The sequence below is a fragment of the Excalfactoria chinensis genome, chromosome 2 (genome assembly GCF_039878825.1).
Source record: "Excalfactoria chinensis isolate bCotChi1 chromosome 2, bCotChi1.hap2, whole genome shotgun sequence".
NCBI lineage: Eukaryota > Metazoa > Chordata > Aves > Galliformes > Phasianidae > Excalfactoria > Excalfactoria chinensis.
Window position 1 is genome coordinate 48,215,237 of NC_092826.1, and position 24,201 is coordinate 48,239,437.

The 24,201-nt window shown below is 37.3% G+C and overlaps 1 protein-coding gene across 11 annotated transcripts in view; it reads left to right on the forward strand.

Annotated features, from left to right (window-relative positions):
• PTPRM (protein tyrosine phosphatase receptor type M) overlaps positions 1 to 24,201 on the forward strand; it is a 454,976-nt gene that overhangs the window by 337,362 nt on the left and 93,413 nt on the right. For 8 of the 11 annotated variants that reach the window (XM_072327944.1, XM_072327945.1, XM_072327951.1 and 5 more), the window contains 3 exons: positions 19,462 to 19,613; positions 22,201 to 22,275; positions 22,503 to 22,529. In XM_072327944.1, the coding sequence (XP_072184045.1) occupies positions 19,462 to 19,613; positions 22,201 to 22,275; positions 22,503 to 22,529 (254 nt within the window). The remainder of the gene's footprint in view (positions 1 to 19,461; positions 19,614 to 22,200; positions 22,276 to 22,502; positions 22,530 to 24,201) is intronic. The other 3 variants (XM_072327947.1, XM_072327950.1, XM_072327953.1) reach the window with 1 other exon arrangement.

The following is a 24,201-nucleotide window of genomic DNA, read 5'->3' on the forward strand; positions in this document are numbered from 1 at the left end:
AGCTATTAAAAAAGCAATTTTTCTCATGAAGGATTTGAGGTACACACTCCTAAGATGTTTTGAACATTTCCACACACAGCTCCCCACTCAGATAGTTAGTAACCAAGGTGAGATTTTCACTCATTCTCTTCAAATGTCAGGGGCTTAGCAGGATCACAAGTTTTCTTATATCAGACTTTAGAGAGACGAATTAGTAATTCCCAATACAGTAATGTCCTAGAGCACATGAATTGGTCACATGGAAAGATTTTAAAAAGAAGTTTTGAGCATCATTAAATTATGTATATAATTGTATCGCCAGTTAACTGTGGCATAGCCTAATTGTATATAATGTGAGTTTATAAATGGGAAAAGTTGGTTAAGACAATATATAACAGAAATGTGGAAAGTAATATATTATGTTCCCTTCTACCATTAGCCTGGCAATGAAGAGAGAAGCTTGCAAACTGGCGTGCAGATAGAATACATACATACAAAAATAATTTGACACATCTGAAAAAAAGAGTTTTAGCTGTAATGTAGCCTGCCAGAAACGAGTTTCTCTGTTTGCTCAGTTACCTTTCATATTTAATTGCTTAGCCAGTCATCTGTGGACATAATGTTGGAGTACTCGGTATCTTACGATACAGTCTCATTTTAGGTGTATAATGAACTTCAGTTTCTTAAGTGGAGTTTGTATTATGTGACATTTTCCTTGTTGAGAAAATTGCATTTCTTTGAGAAGAAGCTTTGTGGAGAAAAGATTAGAAATCCAAGTTAGTTTAGTCAATTGTAGCAAACATTTGCAGTGGCTCACAGGAAGTATCCTAAATGTTTTGATCATGGTGGGTACCCACAGACTAGTCTAAAAAGGTAATGTCATTGAGAATCTTAAAGCTTCTTGAACTCAGGATTTCTGCTGATTGTGCCTCGGAAGACTCAGTCGAGAACTTTTTGAATGGCATGGGAAGTGAAAAGTTGTTTAAATTGGGTAAAACAAGCAAACAAACAACTTTGTTTTATTTAGAATCTACCAGGCTCTTCTTTGTAAATTTCATCTTCATATTTAGAGTCCAAATGTGGAGACATCAGGCAAAGATAGGAGCATTTTAAGCGGAACCTTCAAGCTGAATGGTTTATTTCACAGTTGCTTTTGTCTTTTCTGAAGACAGTTCTCAAAGAAGTTAAAGGTCTCTTGATTAGAGCGTGTCACTTAGAAGAGCATGAAAATGCCAAGGATTTAATTATTGCTGTTCTGTTGCCACAGCAATTGCTGTATATTAATTTCTCTCTTAAAAATAGGGCATGGGTTGAAAAAGCAACTGGTAAGTGCATCCAGTGTAATTTTTCTCCTCTTCTTGTCAGAAGCTACATGAAACTCATGATTGAGTGAAGCAACCTGTCCTGGTTTCTCCAGCATATGGCATAATCAGAGAGAGTAAGTTTATGGAGAGGGAGGGCAATCCAAAGCTCAGACGATTTTTGTGACACGTAGAGCAACTCTTACAAGATAATCCCAAAGAGCCTAATCAGAACTTTTGTAGTCTTCATTTTTGAAGTCTGCCAGACTGACCCCTGGGGCAGATTTCAAATGGCAAACAGACAAAAGCATCTCTGACTAGTTAACAGAAAGACTTGTGATCTGCGTGCCTGCTATGACCATCTCAGATAGAAGACAGATTTTTACAAACCCCTGATACTTAGAGAAGGAAATCCTCTGCTTATTTAGAGAAAGCAAATACTGGCTTGTAAGGACATTTCTTGGGTCTGTAGGAGCTTTTCAGATGAGGGTCTTGCTTTCTCACTTTCCCCATCTAGAGAAAATTTGACGTCCCAAGGATGGAGAATGGAATTTTATGTCTTCTAGAGTACCTAATGGAAGAAGTCTCTCTTCTTGCCATGGAAATGAGGCAGTTACATTTGAGGGCTACCAATGTGTGTTTGTGCCCCTTCCATTTTACTGGAAGGCCACCTTGGCTTTCCATTTACCTGGAATAGTTAAGATTCAAGTCAAGCATTGCTGCTTAAGATTTGGAAAGAAACGCATTCTCCTGCTTGCAAGTTTCACTCTCAATTTGCCCTTACAAATTCCAACTGCTCTTGTTGATCCAATTCAGAAACACACAGTGCTTTCAGACATCTTCTGAAGGGTTTGTACTGCAATCAGTTTCTTCACAAAGTCAAAGAATTCAAGCTAGAATAAACTAGTGGAAGAATGTGAGCTAGCAGTTGAGCAACTCTAAAACTGCTCTTAATTTGCTTACTTTTCATTTGAAAAGAATTGTTGAAGAAGAAGAGAGGTTTCTGAGACAGGCACTGAAAGGAAGTACAGACAGAGCAAGTACATAAGCAAAGACTGAGATTGAACATTTTCACCAAGGGAAAAAGATAAAATTAGGCCTAGTAAAAATAAATTTATTAGTGCATTGTAGATCCATGCGTCAGTTAATAGAAGCATGAAGAGTGAAGGTTTTTAAATCAAATTTTATTTAAAATAGCAGGGAATCCCTTAACATAGTGCTTAAGAGGATAAAACTCACTGTCAGCAGGGGCTGCTTGGACTAGAATTATATTACTGTAATTCAGAGGTTAACTGATCATCTCTGTGGATTTCAGCAATGTACTGAGTTCAAATTGCTGAAATTTGTATATCAATAATATATATATATAATTTCACATTTCAGAACTGTAGCCAGTCTCTTGCCATGCAGTGATCAGCAACGGTTTTCTTTCACATCTGCATTTTATGGTAGGTCTTCCTCTATAAAACACCCATTTCCACAGAACCTCTATAAAACATAAAAGTTCTGTGAACTTCAGAGGAACAGGATATTATACCAGCTGGACTCAGGTCTAATCTGATATGGCAATTTGTACATTATGATTAATGACATTCCCTTTATCAACAGCTGTGATTCTGACCTTTGTGGCTCTGCTGGTTATCTTGTGATTTATACATTTTCAAAAACTGCTTATTGTTTTGCACAAAATAAAAAATTTAAAAAAACTTTCATTCAACTGCTGTAACCTTTTCAAGTATTTGCTCTTAATAGACACGTTCATATAATTTGTTCCCAGAACTTCAGATCATATATCAATAGCTCTCTTTTAAAGTGTAATACTCTAGTAAGCCTTTTTTTGTATTCAGTCATTGTGAAAGGGAAGATATGCTACGACATTTAAGAGAGGAATCATGTAATTTTACTAACCTCATTGCACCTGAACCCCCTGTTTTGGACACCCAGTTCTAGAAATGTGCCTCTCTTTTATTTGGTGTTGTGACAGAGCTAATAGTATTCAGATCCTTATACTGGTTTGTGATGATAGCGTGACTCGGGACATGTTAGCGTGTTCTGTTATAAAATGAGGCAGTTTATCTTTAGTTTAGCCTACGTTCAGTGGGGAGAGCACTTTTCCTTTGGGAACTGAATGTAAAATAACTGAAGCAGATTGAAGTTGGCAGTGACTAATGAAGTCTTGTGAAGGAGTCAGGAGTCAGTGGGTTACTACATAGGATGAATTGAGAAGTGAGTAACAGCGGCCTCTTTGTTGAGTCTGTGCTCTGTAGTTTTGGCAGTCTAAGTGCTTCTGTGAAGAAAATCTCTTCCCCAAAGTAAATAAATAAATAAGTGTCCTGATGTATGTCACTGAAGAACACGCCTTTGCACACACATTTGTCACAGTGGAGATGATTCTAGACTTCCCATGTTTAATGAGCCAGCGTGGTTGCCTAAAGGTCTTCTACATGTTTATAATTTTAATCAGTCACACAGAATTTATGGAGCTGGGATTCCAGTTGGAATGAACAGGCATTACAACTGCAGCACTCCCCCTGCTCTGCCCATTTGATAATGTGCCCTATTGTCACAGTCTGGCACGGTACAGCAGCTGTAGTGCAGACACCACTGAGCAGCCTTCTATGGGACTTCAGCATAGAGCATCACTGCTCTTGTTTGAATTGGCTATACCTGTAAATTATGTGGTCATGGAGCAAAGGCTGGAGGAGGAGACCAGCCTAGCCTTGAAAGGAGCAGAAAGGGGACGGAGGTGACAGACCAACCAAGCCCCTGCCCCCAACCTGATAGCTGACTGAGGTCGGGAATCACTCCAAAATGTTTCTGCTTTCAGCCTAGAATTAATTGATTTGAATGACTGTTTAAAACTGACTCAGTGTAAAGCAGAATGGAGGAAACCAAACACTGGAAAGTGGAACGTGCCCTCTACACTCAGTCTAGAGTGCTGAGCAGTGCTTCCTTCTTTGCACAGCACTATGGCATAGGTACACCCAGCCCACAGTTATTTGAGTTTTTCTACAGATCTGCAACAGTTCAGACAACTGCTGTGGTTCTGTCCTTTCATCCTGGTAGTGTTTGGTCTGTGGAGCCTTTTGTTAAACACTGGCTGTCAGACATTTTTTATTTTTAGATGCCAATATTTCACAGTAACCTGGGGATTTGGCCTGAAGCATTGATTCAGGCTCTGTACATTCTAACTGTCCCAGCCTGTGCACACAGAGAGCAACAAGATTTGTGTTTTCCACCTCATTAAACTGACAGCAGAAATTAGTTTGTGGTATTAAAAACTAAAAAGTTAAATTACAGCTACACATGTCCTTTATGCAATGGGGCGTATGAAAGATGTTTGATTTTAATGTTTGCTATAATGGAGAATTTAAATTGCAATGTTTGTCAAATCTCTAATCTTTGTTTCAGAGTGGAATATTAATTACGCTTTTAACTATGAGAGGTAAATAAAATGAGCATCCGCTGCCTGCCTAAGGGTAAATTGCAGATTACTGACAACGTGACATGGCGTACTAAATGTCAGTTTTGTCAAACAAATTTAGAGGAACAGTTAAACTATTAGCTTCCTGTTGTTAGAGGGGTTTTTTTGCAATGAATGACTGTTCCTAGCAGCAGGGGCACTGTACCATATGGAACACTAACAGAGCTAAATTGAATAAGCGAGATGAATGAGGAGATAGCACTACAGACGCACTCAATTAGTTTATAACTGTCTATTAACTTCTGTTGGTGGTTTTGAATAAACAATAGATTAACTATTACACCCTTTTTTTTTTCTTCCCAAAACCGGTAGAAAAACAGTGTGAGGATGACACATGGTGAAGAAGAGGCTAAGCACTTTCTTCTTTTCATTTTTACTTCCTGCTTCTTGCTGATTCAACCTGTGTATTGCTGGCAGTGCCAACAAGTAATAAAGTGCAGTATTTCCAAGACGTGGACCAAAATAATTCAGATGTGGTTATGTATGCGAAGTATTTCTTTGAATACAACTACCAGGAGTTGTTCTGCCTGTTTCTCAGGACCTAGCTCAGTAGCAGGAAAGCACTAGTACAGCATGCACTCCTAAAACTGTCACAGCGATTTATTTGGCAGTTAAAGTGGGAAGTGCTGAAATAAAATTATAATTAATGTCTGCCCATCTCTCTGTGCATAAACAGGCATAAAAAGCCCCAAACCACCTTTAGCCCTTAACTACATTTAGCAAGTCAGTGCTGATGCATTAGTGTGCCCCTGACAAGGCAGACTTAAAACGTTTGATTTTGTGTACAGGATTTTGTCCCACTAAAGTCATTAGTGTCAGACAATTTCCATCTAATTTAAATTTTAAGAAAATACATGCATTGCAAGATAAGGAATAGTAATTTATCCCTTCCTTGTGGTCTGATTTTTGGGTGAACCTTTGTGGAGCCAGGAGTTGGACTTGGCGATCCTGTGTTATGATTCTTTCATTTTAAGTCACTGGAGAGAGATGTGGACCTCCATAAGGCAGTGTGCTTAACACGTATTCCATGGTGATATTTTTGCCTGTTATTATTTAATATAAAATTTCTAGTAAGTGTATGTCAAATGATCTCAACTGAGCTATTCTGTGTTGCGCTTTCACGTTAGGTGTTCAAATTTAATGATGAAATGCCACTGATGAACCTGAAATCTGAAACACCAGACATGGAAAGGGGGCAAAAGTATCGAGATGAACACTGGACTGACAGGATAATGTAATAAATGCAGTAGGGCATGGCCAACACCCAGCTTGTCAGTTGGAGTAATTTCTCACTGTAATTTCTGTAAGCTTCCTCACTATGTGATTGCCTGAATTTCAGCACTTTTAGATGTTATCTAAGATCAACGGGAAGTGTTTGGGAGCAAGTGGTGGATATCCAAAGGAGTGCTGATATTCAAGTATTTGGAGAACGTGCAACGTTAGGCCAAAGAAAGCTCATCTCCGTTAATTGTACTCCTCATGAGTGAAATTCTTTGAAAGGGCATTTTCTGCATTTTAGACCAGCATTCCACTTAGATGATAATGTACATCTTAATGAAACCCTTTCACATGACAGCTGAATGCAGTACTCTTAACCATTCTCTGTGTGAAGAGTAACACCACTGTCAAACTACTTCTAACTTCCTTCCAAAATCCATTTTTCTGACAAGAGAAATGGTTTCTGGCTTTCCCCCCACAGTGTGTATTTCACAGGGAGTAATATAGGTTTTATTTAGTAAAACTCCATGAAGTATTTAGAGCTCCTCAGTTATACTAATCAAATGGAAAAATAGCACTGTGGGAATGCAAACTCCCTAATCAAACTGAAAGAAGAAGCAGAGACGGACTTGATCTGAGGTTGAACAGGGGAAATAAGATATCAGTTGCAGTCCACAGTATGAATTTGTTCCAATCAATATGCTATCTTGATATATAAAAAGTATTCCAAGGTATGAAAACAAGTCTGCCTGTGTCTTTTATATTACACTGTTTTTATCAGTTTTACTTGCAAACCATAGTAATTGAGGCATTTAAACTCATTTCTGAAAGTAGCTGACAGTCCTAAAATTTACTGTCAGTATTACTAAGTTTAATGTACATAGTAAGATGCTGTTTTCACAACTTGTCTTGAATAAGTTAAAGTTAGCAGAGGGAAGCCAGCTTCTTCAAAGAGGCAGCACTTATTTCTGTCAGAGTGGAAATGGAAATCACCATTCCCAAGCCCTCATTCTCTTAACTCTCCACTGAAGTAAACTGTAAGGAGCCTTTCCTTTGTAGTTTCCTTTGAAAGATACAGCTTTTTAACAAGTTACCCAGATAGGGTAGGAAATGTCAATCTAGTCAAAACATTTTCTTGGCGTCTGATCTTCAAATTGCTATCCTTGAATCAAATAGTACATTAAACAGAAATTGTCATGTTCTAGTTTATGAAAGAAAAAGATTTGAAGTTGTGCAATCATATTTCTGTAGCCCTGGAAAACAATCACAATGCTGTACGTATTTTCAGGTGCTTCTGTACAATTAAATACCCACAATTAATATTTAATGGATTATTCATCCTCATTCAGTAGAACTGTACCAATGCTTGTGCCAAAACATTATATATAGATATAATAGCTGTTTCATAGCAAGTACTGCACTGTTATAGAAGCATTCCTACTCACTGCATTTATTTTTTTTTTTTTGAGATCTAAGTGGTTTCTCCAGAAAGATGAGATATTCACATGTTCCTATATGTTAACAAGTAGTAACAATATCTTGCAAGTTACTGTCTTGGTAACCTCTCTGGCTGATATCTTGTACTGGGACTCCTACTCAAACCTGTCTCAACTTAGACTGCAGTATGTTAAGTGCAGAAAGACCCTTTCTCTTAAGTACAACCACTCAAATCTCGCAAAGCTTTAACAGAGAGCTCGGTGCTAGCTGTACTGTTCCAGAAGCTCATGGATAAGATAGAATTAACCAGTACATTCAGGAGTGCAGAATCAATCTTATGGAACTCTGTTGCGTTAGCCAGTGGAGGTACTGCTTTCTTCATTATCAAATTCTGCTCTTGTTTTTTTGCAATAAAGGAAGGATAATTTTTCCTGTCACAGTTCACTTCCTTTCTCATTTAATGTTAGTAACAATCACATTTTATCTTAAAAATATGGTTCTTGTTTGTTATTAGAACCATGTGGAAGTTTTTCACTGAGAAACCACCATACCAGAAAACCTGTTAGCTCTGTTTCTGGGTTCACTGCTGTCTCTGTTAAGCACTTAAGACAGATCTGTGCATCTCCATAAAACTCAGTCTGCTAACTGCATTGCATCACTACAGTAAAATGTAATATCTCAATATATTTGAAGTGCTTGGCTGTGTATTATGAGAACAGCAGCTATCATTGCTGTTGTAATTGCAAATTCCAACTGACTGATATTTCTAATGTTATAGTATTTTAGTTTTTCTGGGTTGTTGCTTTCAGAAGAGCATCAGAGTGCCTAGCAACTCCTGTTAATGCAGCTAGCGCTGTTGGATAACTTTAGCAGAGGAAGGATCATGACATTATCTGTAGCTTTTACTCTGTTTGCTCAAAAGAAGCTTTACCACATAAGCTGTATTCAAAAGGTTCAGATATTTTCTTTATGATCACGATCAAGATGCTAGAATGTTTGGTGGTTTTTTTTTAAAGTATTTTTACAAAATTTGTGACTTGGTTTGGAAAAAAATACAAGGTATTCATTCTTTTTTGAACATGTTTCTGTGTAGTCTCAGTGAGCGTAGTTGCATGTAAAAAATATCGATTCCTTAAAATTTGGGTTATTATGCTGCTTTTGAAAGGGAAAAATCCCATACTATGAGCAATCATTAATTAACATTATTTTCAAATGTTCTGTTATTACAGATATAACAGCAGCTTTCCTTGACTCTTTTCTCACATCTTTTAATTAAGAAAAATGTTGATGTTAATCAGTTCAAGTTTGCTGGAAGTGGAATTGAAGGAATCTAGATACAGGGGCTGCTCTGAAAGTAACACCTCCTATTTTACAATGTTGACCTGCAATGTCAGAGGTGGGTGTTGGAGGTATGGCAGTAGAGGCTGACCTGACCTTTCAAACCAATATTCCATTATAAGCTGTTGCTGTGTAACAGATGGCAGCAGAGGGGCTGTCTGACAGAACAACATCTGACATGGAAGTGCGTATGAAGCAAAGGGATGGAATTGAATGGCAGCTACTGACATTCACTGGTGCTTGCTGAATGTTTACAGGGACCAACCAGTGAATGTGAGCGTAATGAGGAAGGGGGTGATGCATTTCAGCAGTAACAACAGCAACAGTGGATCATCTCTGCTGTGCATATGTTCATGATTGCAGACTCTTGCTCATCATTGGTGAAAATGCATAGTTAATGGCAATGACTATGTTCAAAAATAGTGTTTTGTAGCTGAGAATTTATCCTATCACTATAAATAGTGCTATTTTGCTCTTTGTATCTGTTGTAGTTTCCATGGAAATAAGTGGGTGGCATTACTTTCAGAGCAACCCAGGTATTTTAAATATTTCTACCTAAAGCCATTATGACATGCTGCTGTATCAGCTGCCCTTTCTACCACATTAGAAAGGGCCCTGAAGTGGATTAATCAACCTTCTTTGCTGTGCAAGCCACTTATTAACATCTTTGTTGTGAACCTTAGAATATATGACATACAGCCTCAGCATAAGTACCTGCCAAGGGAGAAGCAAGACAGGACAACACCATTATCTGTTCGTAATGAGGGAAGATTGTACCTTCTCCCAGAAGGCCCACTACTATGCATAGGATAGGGTTGGACTGAGGGTGCAATTGCATCTTAGAAGGACCAGATAGTAATGGCTTCATAAGGGCTTTGCTGGACCATTTACTTCTATAGTCACAGCTTTGAATTACCAAGCTGTCCATCTGGCACTGCCAATTAGATACAATAACCAAGGCTTGTGAGAGCACTTGAATTGTGGAGGAGCCACATGCTGCTCAGGAACCACCGCTTAGTGCCGTTCCTTCCCTTAGTCGAGCACAGAATGCTATTAAATTAGTGCACTGCTTAGAACATGACGCTCAGGGTATATCTTCATGCATCCCACTAGTTCTACCCAGCTTAAGCACATGTTTAATATGGCCCAGTTTCAACAGCTCCATAGGGGAAAAAATATTTCTTTCTTACATGACTGAATATAACCCATTCTGTGTTTTCAGTTGGTGATTCTTGGTGAGACAGATTTCTTTTTGTGGAAGAGAAGGGAAATACAGTCCTATAAAAGGGTAATTAAAAACCTATGCAGTTGGATAGTTTGAGTTTCTGAGGTGTGTTGAATATTACAAAAGCCTTGAAGGAGAGAAAATGGATTTGGGGAAATAATTGCTGCGAAAAGTGAAAGGTGTGTGATGAAGATTGAATGTGGATAGCACATCAAAACTCGTAAGTTTGTGAATGTTTGGAATATCAAAATCATCTGAATGAGTTTGTGAATATTCAGTACCAACATCAGCAAATATGTTGCAGAGGATGTTACCTGTGTTGGGATACAAAGAGATAGGAATAATCAAATAAAGTGAGGAAGTACAGGACTCTGGTTCAAAAGTGAGCATGAGCAAGGAGTGCTGTCTTGCACAGAAGACAGCATACGCAGGAACTTCAGAAGTACTCCCTTAACACGTTTACATCAGAGTTAGGACAGGGTGCTTATTTGTTTGCCAGAACATTTGTAATAATGCCATGAAATTTCACATTAGCAGAATGTCTTTGGCCATTTTTTGTTCTTTTACTGTAGAGGAGTACTGTAGAGCAGTGGATGAGGAAGTTTAGGTTAAGCCTATCAAAACTTTTGCTTTTGACTTTGCACTACACCACTACATATATCTGCATATATATTAACATTCACACATGTACGTATACAATACATACAGTTTACTTACATATATTTAAATACCAAATACACTAAAAGGAATTCCTCTAGAAAATGCTTTGAAGAACTTTAAACATTTTATTTTGACTGTATTATATATCATTGAACCAATAAAGACAAATGCCTTAATTTCACTTTTTTCATTGCAAAGATATAAGTGCCTTGGGGGAAAAACTGTTTTCTATGTTTAAAACTATCACAGTTACTATTGTTTTTTATCAACATGAGCCAATACAGTCCTAGAAGCAACTAGTTAGACACCATAAAAATCTGGGTATCCACTTCGTCCACTGGGACTTGGGAGACTGTCTAATCCTGTAGTGAAGGTACCAGATTATTTCATGTAGAACATACCTGTCCTTACATGCATTTCAGCCACAGGGATGTGCCAAGGGTTAGAGACTTCACGTTTGTGGAAGGAACTGCTTATGTGGCACAATGACATTTAAAGATGAGCACTTTTCTGTGGAGTTTAGAATAGCATAGAACATCTCCAAAGGTGAGTAAGGTGTGCAGAAAGGATGATGAAACTACCCCGTAACAGATACATGTATCATATAACTCTGTAATTCTCCTTGCTGAAAATGCCTCTGTAAATTTAGTGAAAATTGGACGTGGAGAACGTTATCCTGGAACAAATTTGCATCAGTTCAACACCGTCTCCTTCTTCAGTCTGTGAAAGCAAAGGGTATGGGGACACCTCCAGTGCACACCACCCCAGGAGTTGAAGGCTTTGTTTAAAAGTGACAGCTATGGGATAAGAAGGTGTTTCTTTTCATCATTAGCCAGCCTTTTATAAACGGTAATTAGGTTCAGGAAGAGAATTTCAAAACCTGTCATGGACGTATTTCTGTAAAAAGCTTTCATGTTTACGTTGTCTGGCACTAAACATCACACAACTACCTCCTCCTGAGTAGGCCTCAGCGTTGTCTGTTTCTTTATTCAGATCGCATGATAATACTGTAGGGAAAAAGAAGAAAAAGAAAGGCTGTTGAGACAAAGGGGACACATTTTGCAGCATTAAGTGCAAAATATATATTTTTAAACAATATGTCATAAATACTATATTCTTGTAGCATGTGCAGCCTTTAATACCTATATGTACACAATGCTATGAAGGAAGATTGTCTCTTTGATGGCCTGATATGGTGTGTACTTCTTTCATTCATCTGAACTGTTTACATTGATCTCTCTTAAAAAGAGATCATGTACGTATATATTTATTTGCAGTCAAAAGAAGCTAGATATACTAAATGTAGATTATTAAGATGGCATGTAGACTATTGAAAGTCCAGCTTCTGTGTAAATTTTCATTTACTGCTTTTTACAGTAGAGTTAGCTAACAAAATGAAATTTCCTTCTGCGGGGAAAAAAATGTATCTTCAATCAAAAGGAAAGGTCAGGTGTTGAATTTTCCTGTGAACATACCTTTCAGAACAGATCGTCTTCAGAGACTTCAAATACTTCATTTCAATAAGTTGAAATAACATAGTAGAAAGGAGTTAGAATAATTTAATGTCTTTTTACAGATACATACAATTAATGTAGCAGAAATTAATACCCATTAAACACAATGGAAAATGGAATGCTTCCATCTTCATTAAAATGAGAATATGTGTATTTTTAATGACACATTTGAAAATCAAAATATAATTTACCATTTTGCATAGAAAATGGTCTTATTCTCAGGATGCAGCTGAATGTGAATAAAACTAGCTCTCTATTGGAAAAATGTTGTGACAAAACTATTTCCACAAGCCTTGCTCCTGGAGTTAGAAAGATGGTTTAGTACACATTGCATAAAAGTGATAATGAATAACTAAATAACTAAATGAAATGAATAGCTAAAAATAATAAGAATCTGTAATTGTTAGTATGTAATTTTGTTAGCATTACCATATATTGGTTATGACTTTGCACCTCATGTGTGGAAGGAGCACAGTTAAGGATTGTATTCAGATCTGCAATCTTTTAGATCCCTGGCCCAGAGAGAATAGTTGGTTTAGTGAGCATGATGGTCAGCTGAAAGAGAAACCTGGGTGTTGGTCTGCTTGTGTCACTAAACAAATAGTGATTTTTCTGGCGTAGTGCACTTGGTTTACCCCTCATCTGCCTACCCTGATTTGGCTGCTCCAAGTCCCTTATTTCCTCACCATCTATGTACTTTTCTTATTCACCTTTACGTTTCAAAGGAGGGCTTCACAGTCAATGAAGTGTTGTATTCACTGGCTTCTTAATTAACGAGGCAATAGTTAAGGGTCAAAATAGAAATTTAAAATTTATATTGCAAAATATTTATATTTTGAAACAAATGCAGAGAGTGTGTGGCTTTTTATTTCTCCTCTCTTAGTTCAGTTGTTTGGTTTTTGATAAAGTGTGTAGATGGATTTCTCTAAAGAACAAGACCAGTGACTGTCTTGAGCCAAAAGTACAAGCAGGAGTTTTGCAAACAGCTCTGCCAAACCTTCTCTAATTCCTTATATCTTTATAGCCCTCAGCCTTTCCTGAATAGCCTGTAAATCATACTAGAATACTAGGTCATTTTCTTCAGTGGACAAACAAGAACTAAGCTGTAACCACAGTATTAGTCTTCTCTGTGCCCTAGGACAAGAATCAGCCAATTTCAAATAGATCTTGTTACATCAGTCTCATACGCCATATAGCTCCAGTTTTGTGGGGGTTTTTTCGCACTGAGTATCTGTCAGTCAGGGTTCCCACTCAGCTGCTGCACCAGCAAAGAGAATCTGTGTCAGTGTGGTGCTGCTGTGACCTGGGGTGTTAATGGGATTCATTCTATAACGTTTGCTTGCAGAGGTCGCATGCAGGAGTTTACACAAAGCAGAAATTAAGAATCGAATAAGCACAGATTTTAGTGAAGTCACTAGAAGCGCATCTTTGAGCATGCACTGAATGCCAGAACTTAGGAAAGAAGAGTTAGTGAAAAGAGTAGATGCTCTGGTTCTGTATGTATGAATGCAGCTGCCCCTTATTTTTCCATCAACTTTTCCTTCTCATTTCCCATTCTCCATGTTTTCTCCTTTCTGATTCTCTCTGTCCTTAAGTCATGCTGTACTTTACCTGTGAGCTTACACTATTTAGAAAATGGGAAGAAGCTTAATATTTTTTTCTTTATGCTTTGATGTCACTTGATACTAATGAGCCACTCCACTACTAACGAGAAAGTGCAAAGAGACCATTACAGTTATGATACGGAATGAGGAAAAATCACAGAGAATTAAAGCTGTTTTTGTTTGTGATCATGTAAATCAAAACCATTTTCCTTACCCTTCACGTTCACTGATAATGTTTGTACTCATTTTGCACATAATTCTTGTCATGCAGCAAGACAAATGACTCCCCCACTTTCTCAGTCCTGCCAGTAGTAGGAGGCCATCTTGACACCCACTACTAGCAGGAGGAGTTGATATTCATAAAAGCACTTCTATGTCACTGTGGCAAAAATGAAAGCTACTCTGAATGAAAGGGGTAGGGGGGTGGGATGAAACACTGTAGTGTCTGGAACACTGATTTCCAAGTTCTGTCAGTATCACAGCGTTTTATTTCAAAAGTTCTTCCCTCTTTCTTTATCAGAGAAGTTAAGAGCATGATAGAAGTGAAATGAATAACATTACACAGGAAATTGATAATGAAAACAAAGAGAAAGCACCTAAAAGACATTGTAATAAGCCACCCATTTGTTATGTTCAGTAAAAGGGCAAATGCACCCATGACTGTAGTCAAATATTCACAATCTATAACATTCTTGAATACTGATGTATCTTTGCAAAATATAGGTTGGGTTTCTTCAGGCAAATAATAGTTTTATAATTTAATACAGCGTTATATATGAAGAGAACCTAAGCAAGGAACACTTCAGCAGAATCCTGCCTGTCCTTTCGTGGTTAAATTGTCTTGAAAAATGCTTTCTCTGTGGTTGTCCAATAGAAATGCCAGTTCCCTGAAGTGGAGACAACTTGTAAAGCATTTCATTAACTGTTCACTAGTTTTTGCTGCAAAATTTAGTGCCTTTATAAATATTTCCCCTAACTTTATTTCCTGTCTGATAGAGTGTACACAGTTTAATGTCACTGTGGAATTGCATTCTTGAGCATGCTACATTTCAAAACAAAGCATGTAAATCTGAATTTTAACAACAGAAGTTTACTATGAGCAGAACTTCAAAATCACTGATTCCATGCCATTTCTGCTTCCTCACTGGATTTCAATTGCTTGATACTTGTGTCTCCACCCCACAGGAGTCCACTTGGAACACTGGTGTTTTGATAAGAAATGTAGAACAGAATACAGCTACAAAACACTATAGATGGAAAATGAACCAGACAGAGGCTGATAATGTAGCGGTGTCTTATCAGTTACTGGATTGGTAGTGGAATAGTTTGGGGAAGTAATCACAGAGGAGGATTTTGAGGAGGGTGTAGAATTAGGCACATGTAGAATATTGCAGGGAAGCTCTTTCAACTGGTAGGAAATGCACAGAAGATGGAGCATTTGAGAATTTCATGGCGGATGTTAAAATGGGAACCAATTGTGGCAAAGCTTTGAGATTATTATTTTGTCAGGTTGATTTTATTAATATTTGTAGCAGAGCAAATGATACCTAAAAACCCCCATATAGTGTTTTGGGAAGTCCGTATGGTTGTCTTTTCTGCATTTTACTGTATTGTTACTGCTACATCAACTTAGCAACATTCCTAGCTGATCTTAGGATTGTTCTGACTTTGAGATTCCTCTTTTTTGAGACTGGCATGATATATTCTTGTTTCTCATATGGTGACGGTAACACTGTTTATGTGAAAGGCTGATCATTTTTGTTTTCCTTACTTAAAGAATTTTGTCCTTGGTAATCATCATGGGAGCTTCCATCTGTTCTATTTTCCCCTATGGTTGTATCACTTTTTTTCCTCTAAGAAGAAAGAAACATCAGAGAATAATTATTAAGTATATTTTCCATAAGACTCCTCTTCTCCCACCCACCCCCACAGTCCCCCCTTCTGCCCCCCCCCCCCCCCAAAAAAAAAAAAAAAAAAGCCTTCAAATCTAAGAGCATGAGTGTTGATGTTGCTATGAAGTACTGTGGTTTTATGTGTTTCTAAAATATGGTATAGCCGAAGTCTCCCAGGGATCAGGAGATCTAAAGAATTGCAGAAACTGTAGCGCTAAGCAGTATCAGAAAACTGCAGATGTAAAGAAAATGTTATTTGCAGCTAAAGTTTACTTGACTGAGTCCAGTGGGTGTTTTTGTTCACAGTACAAATTCTGGCTGGTATCTCTTCCTGTTGCAGTTGTTTCAGATTTGAACTTTTCCCACAAGACCTATTTCTAGAATTAGATTCAGATTGAGAAGTACTATGAAGTTGTTACTGTCATAAAAACAGTCTGCTCTGGCTTGATTATGGGACCAAACTGAAAATGAAGGAAATGAGAAAATGTCAGTGTAATTTCTTAATGAAAATTATCTAACTTGTTATGTAGTCTGATCTTGATATTGTTCGTGTAGTAAGCAAAAACTCTGACTTTCATTGGGAAGGATACAACTTTCACTGTAAAATAAAGGATGTTCCCTGCAACAGCATATCCTGGAGATGTGCACCGCATAGAACATTAGAGTTGCACTGAATTGCTGGTATAATGTATTTCACCATATTGTGAATTTTCAGATGTGGATCAGTATCACCATTGTGACACCCAGGGAATTCTCCTAGTAACTTTTCTTTAAAAAATGTCTAAGGCAGAGTTGTTGCCTGTTCAGCAGCACATTGTTCACATGCTGTAAGTGTTGGAGGAAGCACTGAGCTTCTAAACTTGATATGAAGTAAAAGTTCTATGAATAGAGATAGTACTCTTTGGTCTACTAATGGGCAAGGAAAGGTCACATCTTGGCTTCACTGAGCATGCAGTATCTAGATAGCTAATTTGAGTAATAACTGATTAAAGAGAACCTGCTCACTCCACCTTGAAGATGAAAATCGATCAGTGTATTGCTGTACCCCTATGCAACTGGACAGAAAGGGAAGTCTTCTGAGAAAAAACTGATTCTGCTTGTTTCCTGAAGCATTGCTCTGATGCTGAAGTGTCCAGCCTGTTTTCCTATGATCTGCATAGCTATGAAATAAAAAGAATTACTGACCATGCCGTGGTTGTTGGCCACTGTTGAGGTCTTTGGTTCACAACCCAGCAATCCAGATGGGATTTGACCAGCAACTGTCAGGTGACAGAAATAGGCCTCGTGTAGTTGACATAGAGATAAAGAGGATCAGATGAGGAGACTTAATGTGTTGCCATTTGAACTAAGGGATGTAGGCGAAGAAAATTAACTGGTTTCATGTTATCACTTTGATAAGCACGCCCTTATTATGGACTTGTGACATTTTTTGTGCATTAGGAGATGGGTCTCAAAATAGAAACGCCTCAGATTCTACTTTAAACAATATGTTGCTTGTTTATTATGTTTAAGGATGAGGGGAGATGGGAGGTCTGTTCAGAGCTTATACACTGTGAAGTAGTAAGAAACTAGTTTTGTTATCAAGTGTACAAGTCTGTAAGTCTGTTGATCAGGAGGGGTCATATAAAGTTCGTCCACTTAAATTCCTTATACTAAATTTAAATTCAGAAACAAAACCTTTGTTTAGTGCAAGTTATTTTTTTCCGTCCACAAATGATACTCAGAATGACAAAATCAGGAGTTAAACCTCATACATAGGAAGGATGTGACTTGTTTATTACCTTTTACAACAGCCTCTAAGTGGGACTTTAGTATTATCGTTAGTGGGATGATACTACTGGGAAAAGTTGGTAGTGGGTGGATGTATAACCTTGGTGATCTTTTCCATGCTTGGTGATTCAGTGATTCTAATAATGAGCATGTATGAGTTTTTATTGCACATCTAAATGTTTTCTTAAGACAGTCCTACAATTGGCTGCCATCCAGCTGGTCATAGGAGCACTCACTCCTTCTTGATGTCAGTCACAGTCTAAAGTGTGTTTGTGGTAGCTTCAACTATTGCAGGTACCTTCCAGGATGGGATGAGCAAAGATGTTACTCACAACTCCAGTTACTATAGCAGGTTTTTAAGGTAGAATTCTTCAATCACTTTCTGTCATGGAAGTATGCCCCAATGAATTGAGTTACTACCCATCAGTTTATTGAGGACCAGATGTGTGCCTTAATATTTTTGTCTGCAGTGGCCCAATACCATGCTCTTCACTTACAGTTACTACTTTTATTAACCACAAGATTTTAGGTTCAAAGCACTTTAGAGCTTTAATTATGAGCTATGATACTGTTGGGCTTGGTACTGTATAGCTGCTCAACTGTGACTCCCACCCAAATAACTTATTATATAGGTGTAACAAGTAGGCAAGTGGATAACATGGAAAGACTGTGAGGCAAATCAGCATAGTAGGAGTAGTGTCAGTGCTTTCCCAAGTTTGTCTGTAGGCAGTGATTTGAAGCAGAATAGTATGTTATCTGTAGAGACCTTTGTAGAAGCCTCTTCCCATACCCTGCTGCAAACACATATGTGCTCCTTTGAAAATCTAGTGGCACTGGTATAAAAGTTTTGTCTGTGTTGGGGATCACTTTTTCCTACTGGATGAGAGCTAACAAAGAACAGCTTTGAGAGTTAGTACAAGTTGGATGTGCTTGATGCAGGTTTCAAGAACTGGAAGGAAATACAGATAAAATGATGAGCTCTTGTAAGTTCTGGTTGCAGGTATCTCAAACACCTTTCAAGTGGATGGATATGAACTAGTTCAGTATGTTTTTGACAGAGGAAAAGTTACTGAATTGAGATATGAGAAGATCAAAGCTTGTAGAGTAGTCATTTCTGTGCAAAACTTACACTTTGAAAGAAGTGGAAAACTAATGAAGACTGTAGGCAAGAACATGGAGAAAAGGTTAGTCTGAAGTAGTCACAGGCTGGGGAAACAAGCCAAATGGATGTGGGATCCTTCACCAGGGTCACAGGTGCCACAGAACCTGATGGGAAAATAAGGAGAGCTGCCGTGGATATGTTATTTTGTGATGGTATCTAAGCATAATTAGATCTGGAGGAAGCAGTGAGCTTTTACTGTGGGCAGAAACAGACAGATACAGAAAAGAGGATATATGTCCAAAGCAGTCTTAACACATAAAGAATCCTTATTACACTGTCAAAATCAAAATCTCATCTCTGACAGATCGCTCCTGCTGAGAAGCAACTAACTCTTGTGACTAATACCACTGAAATCAAGACAAGAGGGACAAAAAAGTAGTCTTCAGAAATGCGAGTCAGTTCAAAATGTAACTTGTTTGTGTATGTAAGGGATCACACCAGGAGGATACAGTATGATGTGCAGCAGTGAGCTGTGTTTATGTGTTGTCTCAGTGACACTGAGCTTCAGGTGGTTCTACACAGTCAGAGTGGAAAATTTAACTGATTTGTCAGTTCTAGTGAAATCTTATCTCCAATCATTTATATTTATGCATTTAAACAGACACCTAGTCTCTGAACTCTCTGAACTCAGTGGTCCTCCTCAAGGATTAAGGTGCTGTTCACTGCAAGTCAGGGCATTGGCAACTCACTCTTTGTTTTCATGTGACTTTTAAAGATTGAATGTGAAGTCAATTGGTGTTTCCAGAAAAACAGGAATAATTGTGAATATACTAGCAGTGTTATAAACGATAATACTAATCTAAACAATATGAAGAATGTGTCTGATCACCAAGTTTTGTTGTTGTTTTTTTTTTCCTTCTCAACATTATTTCTTAAGAAAATTGGCTAAAAAGCGAAAAGAGACATTGAGCAGTACACGGCAGGAAATGACAGTGATGGTGAATTCAATGGATAAAAGCTACACTGAGCAAGGCACCAACTGTGATGAAGCTTTCTCTTTCATGGACACACACAATCTAAATGGGAGATGTAAGTTTTTCCTTTTCTTTTCTTTCTTTCTTTCTTTCTTTTTTCCTTTTTTTTTTTTTCCCCTTTGCTTCTACTGTCCAAAAAAAGAAAAAAAAGAAAAAAGTGCAAATGGCTTTTAAAATATTCCTCATTACTCAGTCATGGAAAATCTATGGGACCCAGAGTCTCCCACTGTGCAGCACATTACAGGGTGTATTTGAATGAGCAAGACAGCCAGACATCAAGAAAAGATTTCTTTAAAAATAATAAGGATAATTGAGCTTCTTTCTGTCCACTTCTTCTTCTGTGGAAGAGCAAATACATTACTGAAACAGCCGTAGTTTTTCCTTTCTCCAATCTCCATTATGTTAAAAATTTTATCTCCCCCATCCTGTCCCAAGTCCTTCAAATGCTCACTTTTCTTTTCTTTTTTTTTTTTTTTTTTTTTTTTTGGTAGAAAATAATATTTTTTAATGTCGTTCCAGTTCAGTTCCAGTTGTCATATTATTTCTAATTCTAGATGATTCTGTTCCTTGTGTGAAGGAAAAATTCGACTGAATTATGAGTTCTGCAGTTTCATAAGAGATGGTCTGAAATCCTTGGTCTTCATGGATATACCTTCAAAATAAATAAAATTTAGGAGGTACATTTTCCAAGTCAGGGTTTAGTCAAGGAACTGCTTCTGCCTGGGGTTGGCAATGACCAGAGACCAAGACTGCAGTAGTTTTTTGTATAACTGTTAAAAAGAATGGGGAAAAAAGTTCACAAAGCATTATAATTTTTTGCAGTTCCTAGGGAATCTCAATTTTTCTTCTATCCCAGTGTTTTTGAACATCATCAGAATTTATCAGAGATTCAATCTTTTTTCAAGTACTAGCAGACTGTAAGGCCCAACTCCCACTCTTTAATATTGTGCTTAAGAACATTGACAAACACTCTGTGAAGTTTATTAAGTGAGACTTCTTTCAGCAGTTTTAGGCTCAGAATTGGCAGTGCTCATTTGCATTTGTGTTGATTTTGAAATTGCTTTGAAATAGATCTTTCAAAATCTGACTTGACTTTTTAGTGAGACTATCCCATTTTAGTTAACAAGATAGCTTGTTTAGTGACGAGATGAAGAGACATGGCTTTCTCTTCTTTCCTCTTGGTGTAGTCTTCCACTGTGTGGTTGAATGGTCTCAACAACCAAAGAAGCTGCAGTTAGTTCCTGTGAGGCCATCCTCTTTTCATGCAAACCACCTTAAACCAATTTGAAATTCTCTTCATGGCCAATATTTTACACCAACTGAGGACCAGAACCTTTACTTCTAACTTTCCATAATAAATGTGGTCACTAGAAGAAATCAGTTTGACAGTCTTTAGGGAAAATCTTTTTGTAAGACCTTGTTCTCAAGAGATTTAATACATTCCTACCTCCTATAAAAGTTTATTGTCCTGGCAGCATTCTGAATCTCACCAGTTTTATTAGCTGCTGCAACCTCGACCTCAGCTGGTGTCTACATCCATTTCCAAAAGAAATCGCTTTGTGTCCTTCTAGTAACTCAGGAGACAAAATCAAAAGAAACTAGTCTCAGATATATTCACTTAGAGGATAAATGATACCTGCCAGCATCAGTTAGCCAGTTTCCAAATAGCTCCCTTTTAACAAGGGCAGGTATCTGTATACCAACAGAAAAATAAAGACAAATCAAAGCTAGCAGAGTCATCCCGGTACTTCTTGTCGAGCAGATCCCGTCTTCCCCAACGCTGCTTTTGTCTCCTAAATTACTGTTAGTTTGCTTAAATGTATCCAGAATATGTTTGTATCTATTTACTCATCTGAGTTAATTTCAGCCGTACAGATAAGCAAAACTGCCACAACTAATGTCTAATTTGAAAAAGCTTTGTTTAAAAACCTTTAGTGAGTCTTTGCATTAGCATCCTCTGTAATATTATGATTAACTCTCTCCTGTTGGATGTATCTGTGCTTACAACAGTAATTCACGTGATCTCTGGATGCCAGGGAACTAACTGAAGTTAATTTTTTTCTTTGCATTTTCCCTTTTACTAATGGCTAAATCATTAAACACCAATGACAGCACTGGTGTACATACAACAGTATATGCAGAATAGTAATAGTATATACAGAAAGCCATTCTTAAAGAGCAATATTCAGAGCATAAATACAATCTGTGTATTATCCCTCTTCCTGAACAAATTGAAAAAGACAGAGAAAAATGAACTGTAGCAGAATGTTTACCTACAGTATTTACTGTAATATTAAGTAAACTTACTAATGATCAAAGCTTCTGTCAAAAGCACCTGCTGTCGCTGTGATGTCTTTATTGAAGCACCAGTATTCAGTCTAGTCCTGTGATTTAAGAAGTATATTTGTCATCTCTGATCAAAATGCTTTATCTGACGATATTTCTTTCTAGGGAATTGATCAAATTCTGTAAGTCATTCATTTTGTTTGCTAGACGCACCTGCTTTTCCCTGGGTCCTGATTACGGTGTGACAAGCACAACAGAAAACCAAATCAAGCCCACGTGCCATGTCACCATGTCACTCAGCTTAAATAGCTGCATAGCACTCTGCTGTCTCTAACTAGCCTCGTTTCTTTTTGCAGCTGTATCTTCACCATCTTCATTTACAATGAAAACTAATACACTGAGCACAACAGTGCCTAACTCTTATTACCCAGGTAACCTATTTTTTTTTTCTTGGCTTCAACCCTATGTAAACTTTTTCATTACAAAAGTGTATGTAATTATGTTATTATACTTCTTGCCGTGGAAGTTTAATTCGTATTCCATGTAACCAGTTGCTTACAGTAGCTTTCTGAAAGAAAACTCGGGAACATTTATCAATCATTTACTGTTCTCTCTCTTTTTACCTTTTCTGCATTGACCTGCTTATGATGTATGACAGATCCATTTGTGCCAACTGCAATTTTAGGTGAGAACATTTCCCTTTATCAAAGTTATTGCTGAAGTAATTTAGAAAGTCACAGACAAAATTACACAGAAAGCTGTAGTTTTATGCTCAAGGGAGGGGGGGTAGGCTTGTCTACACTATAAGTGCTAACGACAGTTATCAGGCTTGATTTCTACTGTCACAGTGCAAGTCAGGGGAGAAAAAAGAGAAATAATTTTAAGGAGTGGATTTGTGAGGAAATGTTTATGCATGTATTTGGAGTGATACAAAAGAATTTGATTATCATAGCAATTGTAATAGTTTCCCTCATTTTTTCCTTTTTTTTTTTTTTCTTTTTTTTCCTCAGAACTGAAGATGTCACTTTTTAAAAACAACTTTTTTTCTTAATTAGGCTATTCATGTTGTCAAAAATCAGACAAAATAGGGTTTTGGCCATCCACCAGCTATCATTTCTTATCATAATGCCATAGTTTCTGACATGATTATCAAAGTGAAGCTTCAGAGGAGAGCTGGTATTTTGAACAGCAAAATGATAACATGACACTTACAGTAATACAGTTTATTGTGCATCGGGTGTCACAGGAATAAAATAAAATGGTAGAACTACATTTTAAAAACATACAGTTAAAGTATATAGCATTTCCACAGGGAATTCGGGAAATCCTGTTGCTGTCCAATATCAGAAAGAGAGGGATTTCACACAGTAATAAAGTAGTAAACATGAAATGCCATTGCATTGTCTGTGCTGAACTAACTGACCACATTGTGATTTGTACTTACTTACACTTTCTTCCCATAGTAACTTTAAACTAAACAGGGAAATATTTTGAAGTGATAAATTACAGCAGTTTGCTGTAGCAAGAGTTCAGATTCCACTGTCAAATCTCTCTACTCCTTTTACTGACATTTTCCCCACAAATATCTTTCTTCTGCTCCTTTTTCTTCAAATGACTGTAAAAAAATAAAGACCTCCTAACTGATGATTCCTTCCTTTATAATTCAAGTAAAACAATCTTAAGTAGTATGACGCACAGAGGAATTTTAAGTATAGGAATTTGATCTTTGAAAACTTGTGAAACAAAATTTAGCAAGGTGCATTTCAGTGTCTTAACTTTGAGAAGAAACCAGTGAATACTTATACATTATATAAATTTGGGAGAAGGTAATGGTAGTGACTGTGTTGATGTTATAATCTGCATGCAGATGAAATTTGCAGTGCCTTTTAACTGCCTGAGATGCTAAGATTTTTTTGTGTGTGCTTTAGCATTCATTCAGCACTTCATCCAGTGAATGTTCTGACCTTGTGGTTGGGCAAGGAGAAAGGTGTTATCAGGAGAAAAACTTTGAGATTTCTTGTCTGAATTATTCCGTTTTATTTGCTTTCAGTGGTTTTGGTTGTTTTTCCTTTTGTTTGCAATCCTTTGCAAAAAGTTGTAGTAAAAATATTTGTTAGCTCTTTTTTTTCCCCACAAGAAATAACCTTTTAGTAAACAGTTCAAATATCAGACAAACATACTGGAAGAAAAATAAATTTAAAAAAAATTTTGCTTATATAAGTCTGTAAAATTAGTTTAGTACATATTCTGTGGTCCAATACAGCAGCATGTGATTTCTCATCTCAAAAAACCTTCCAGTTATTTCCATGTAGATAATGAATATTTTTGTGACCTTACCTGTTAGAAGTAGTGTGCCC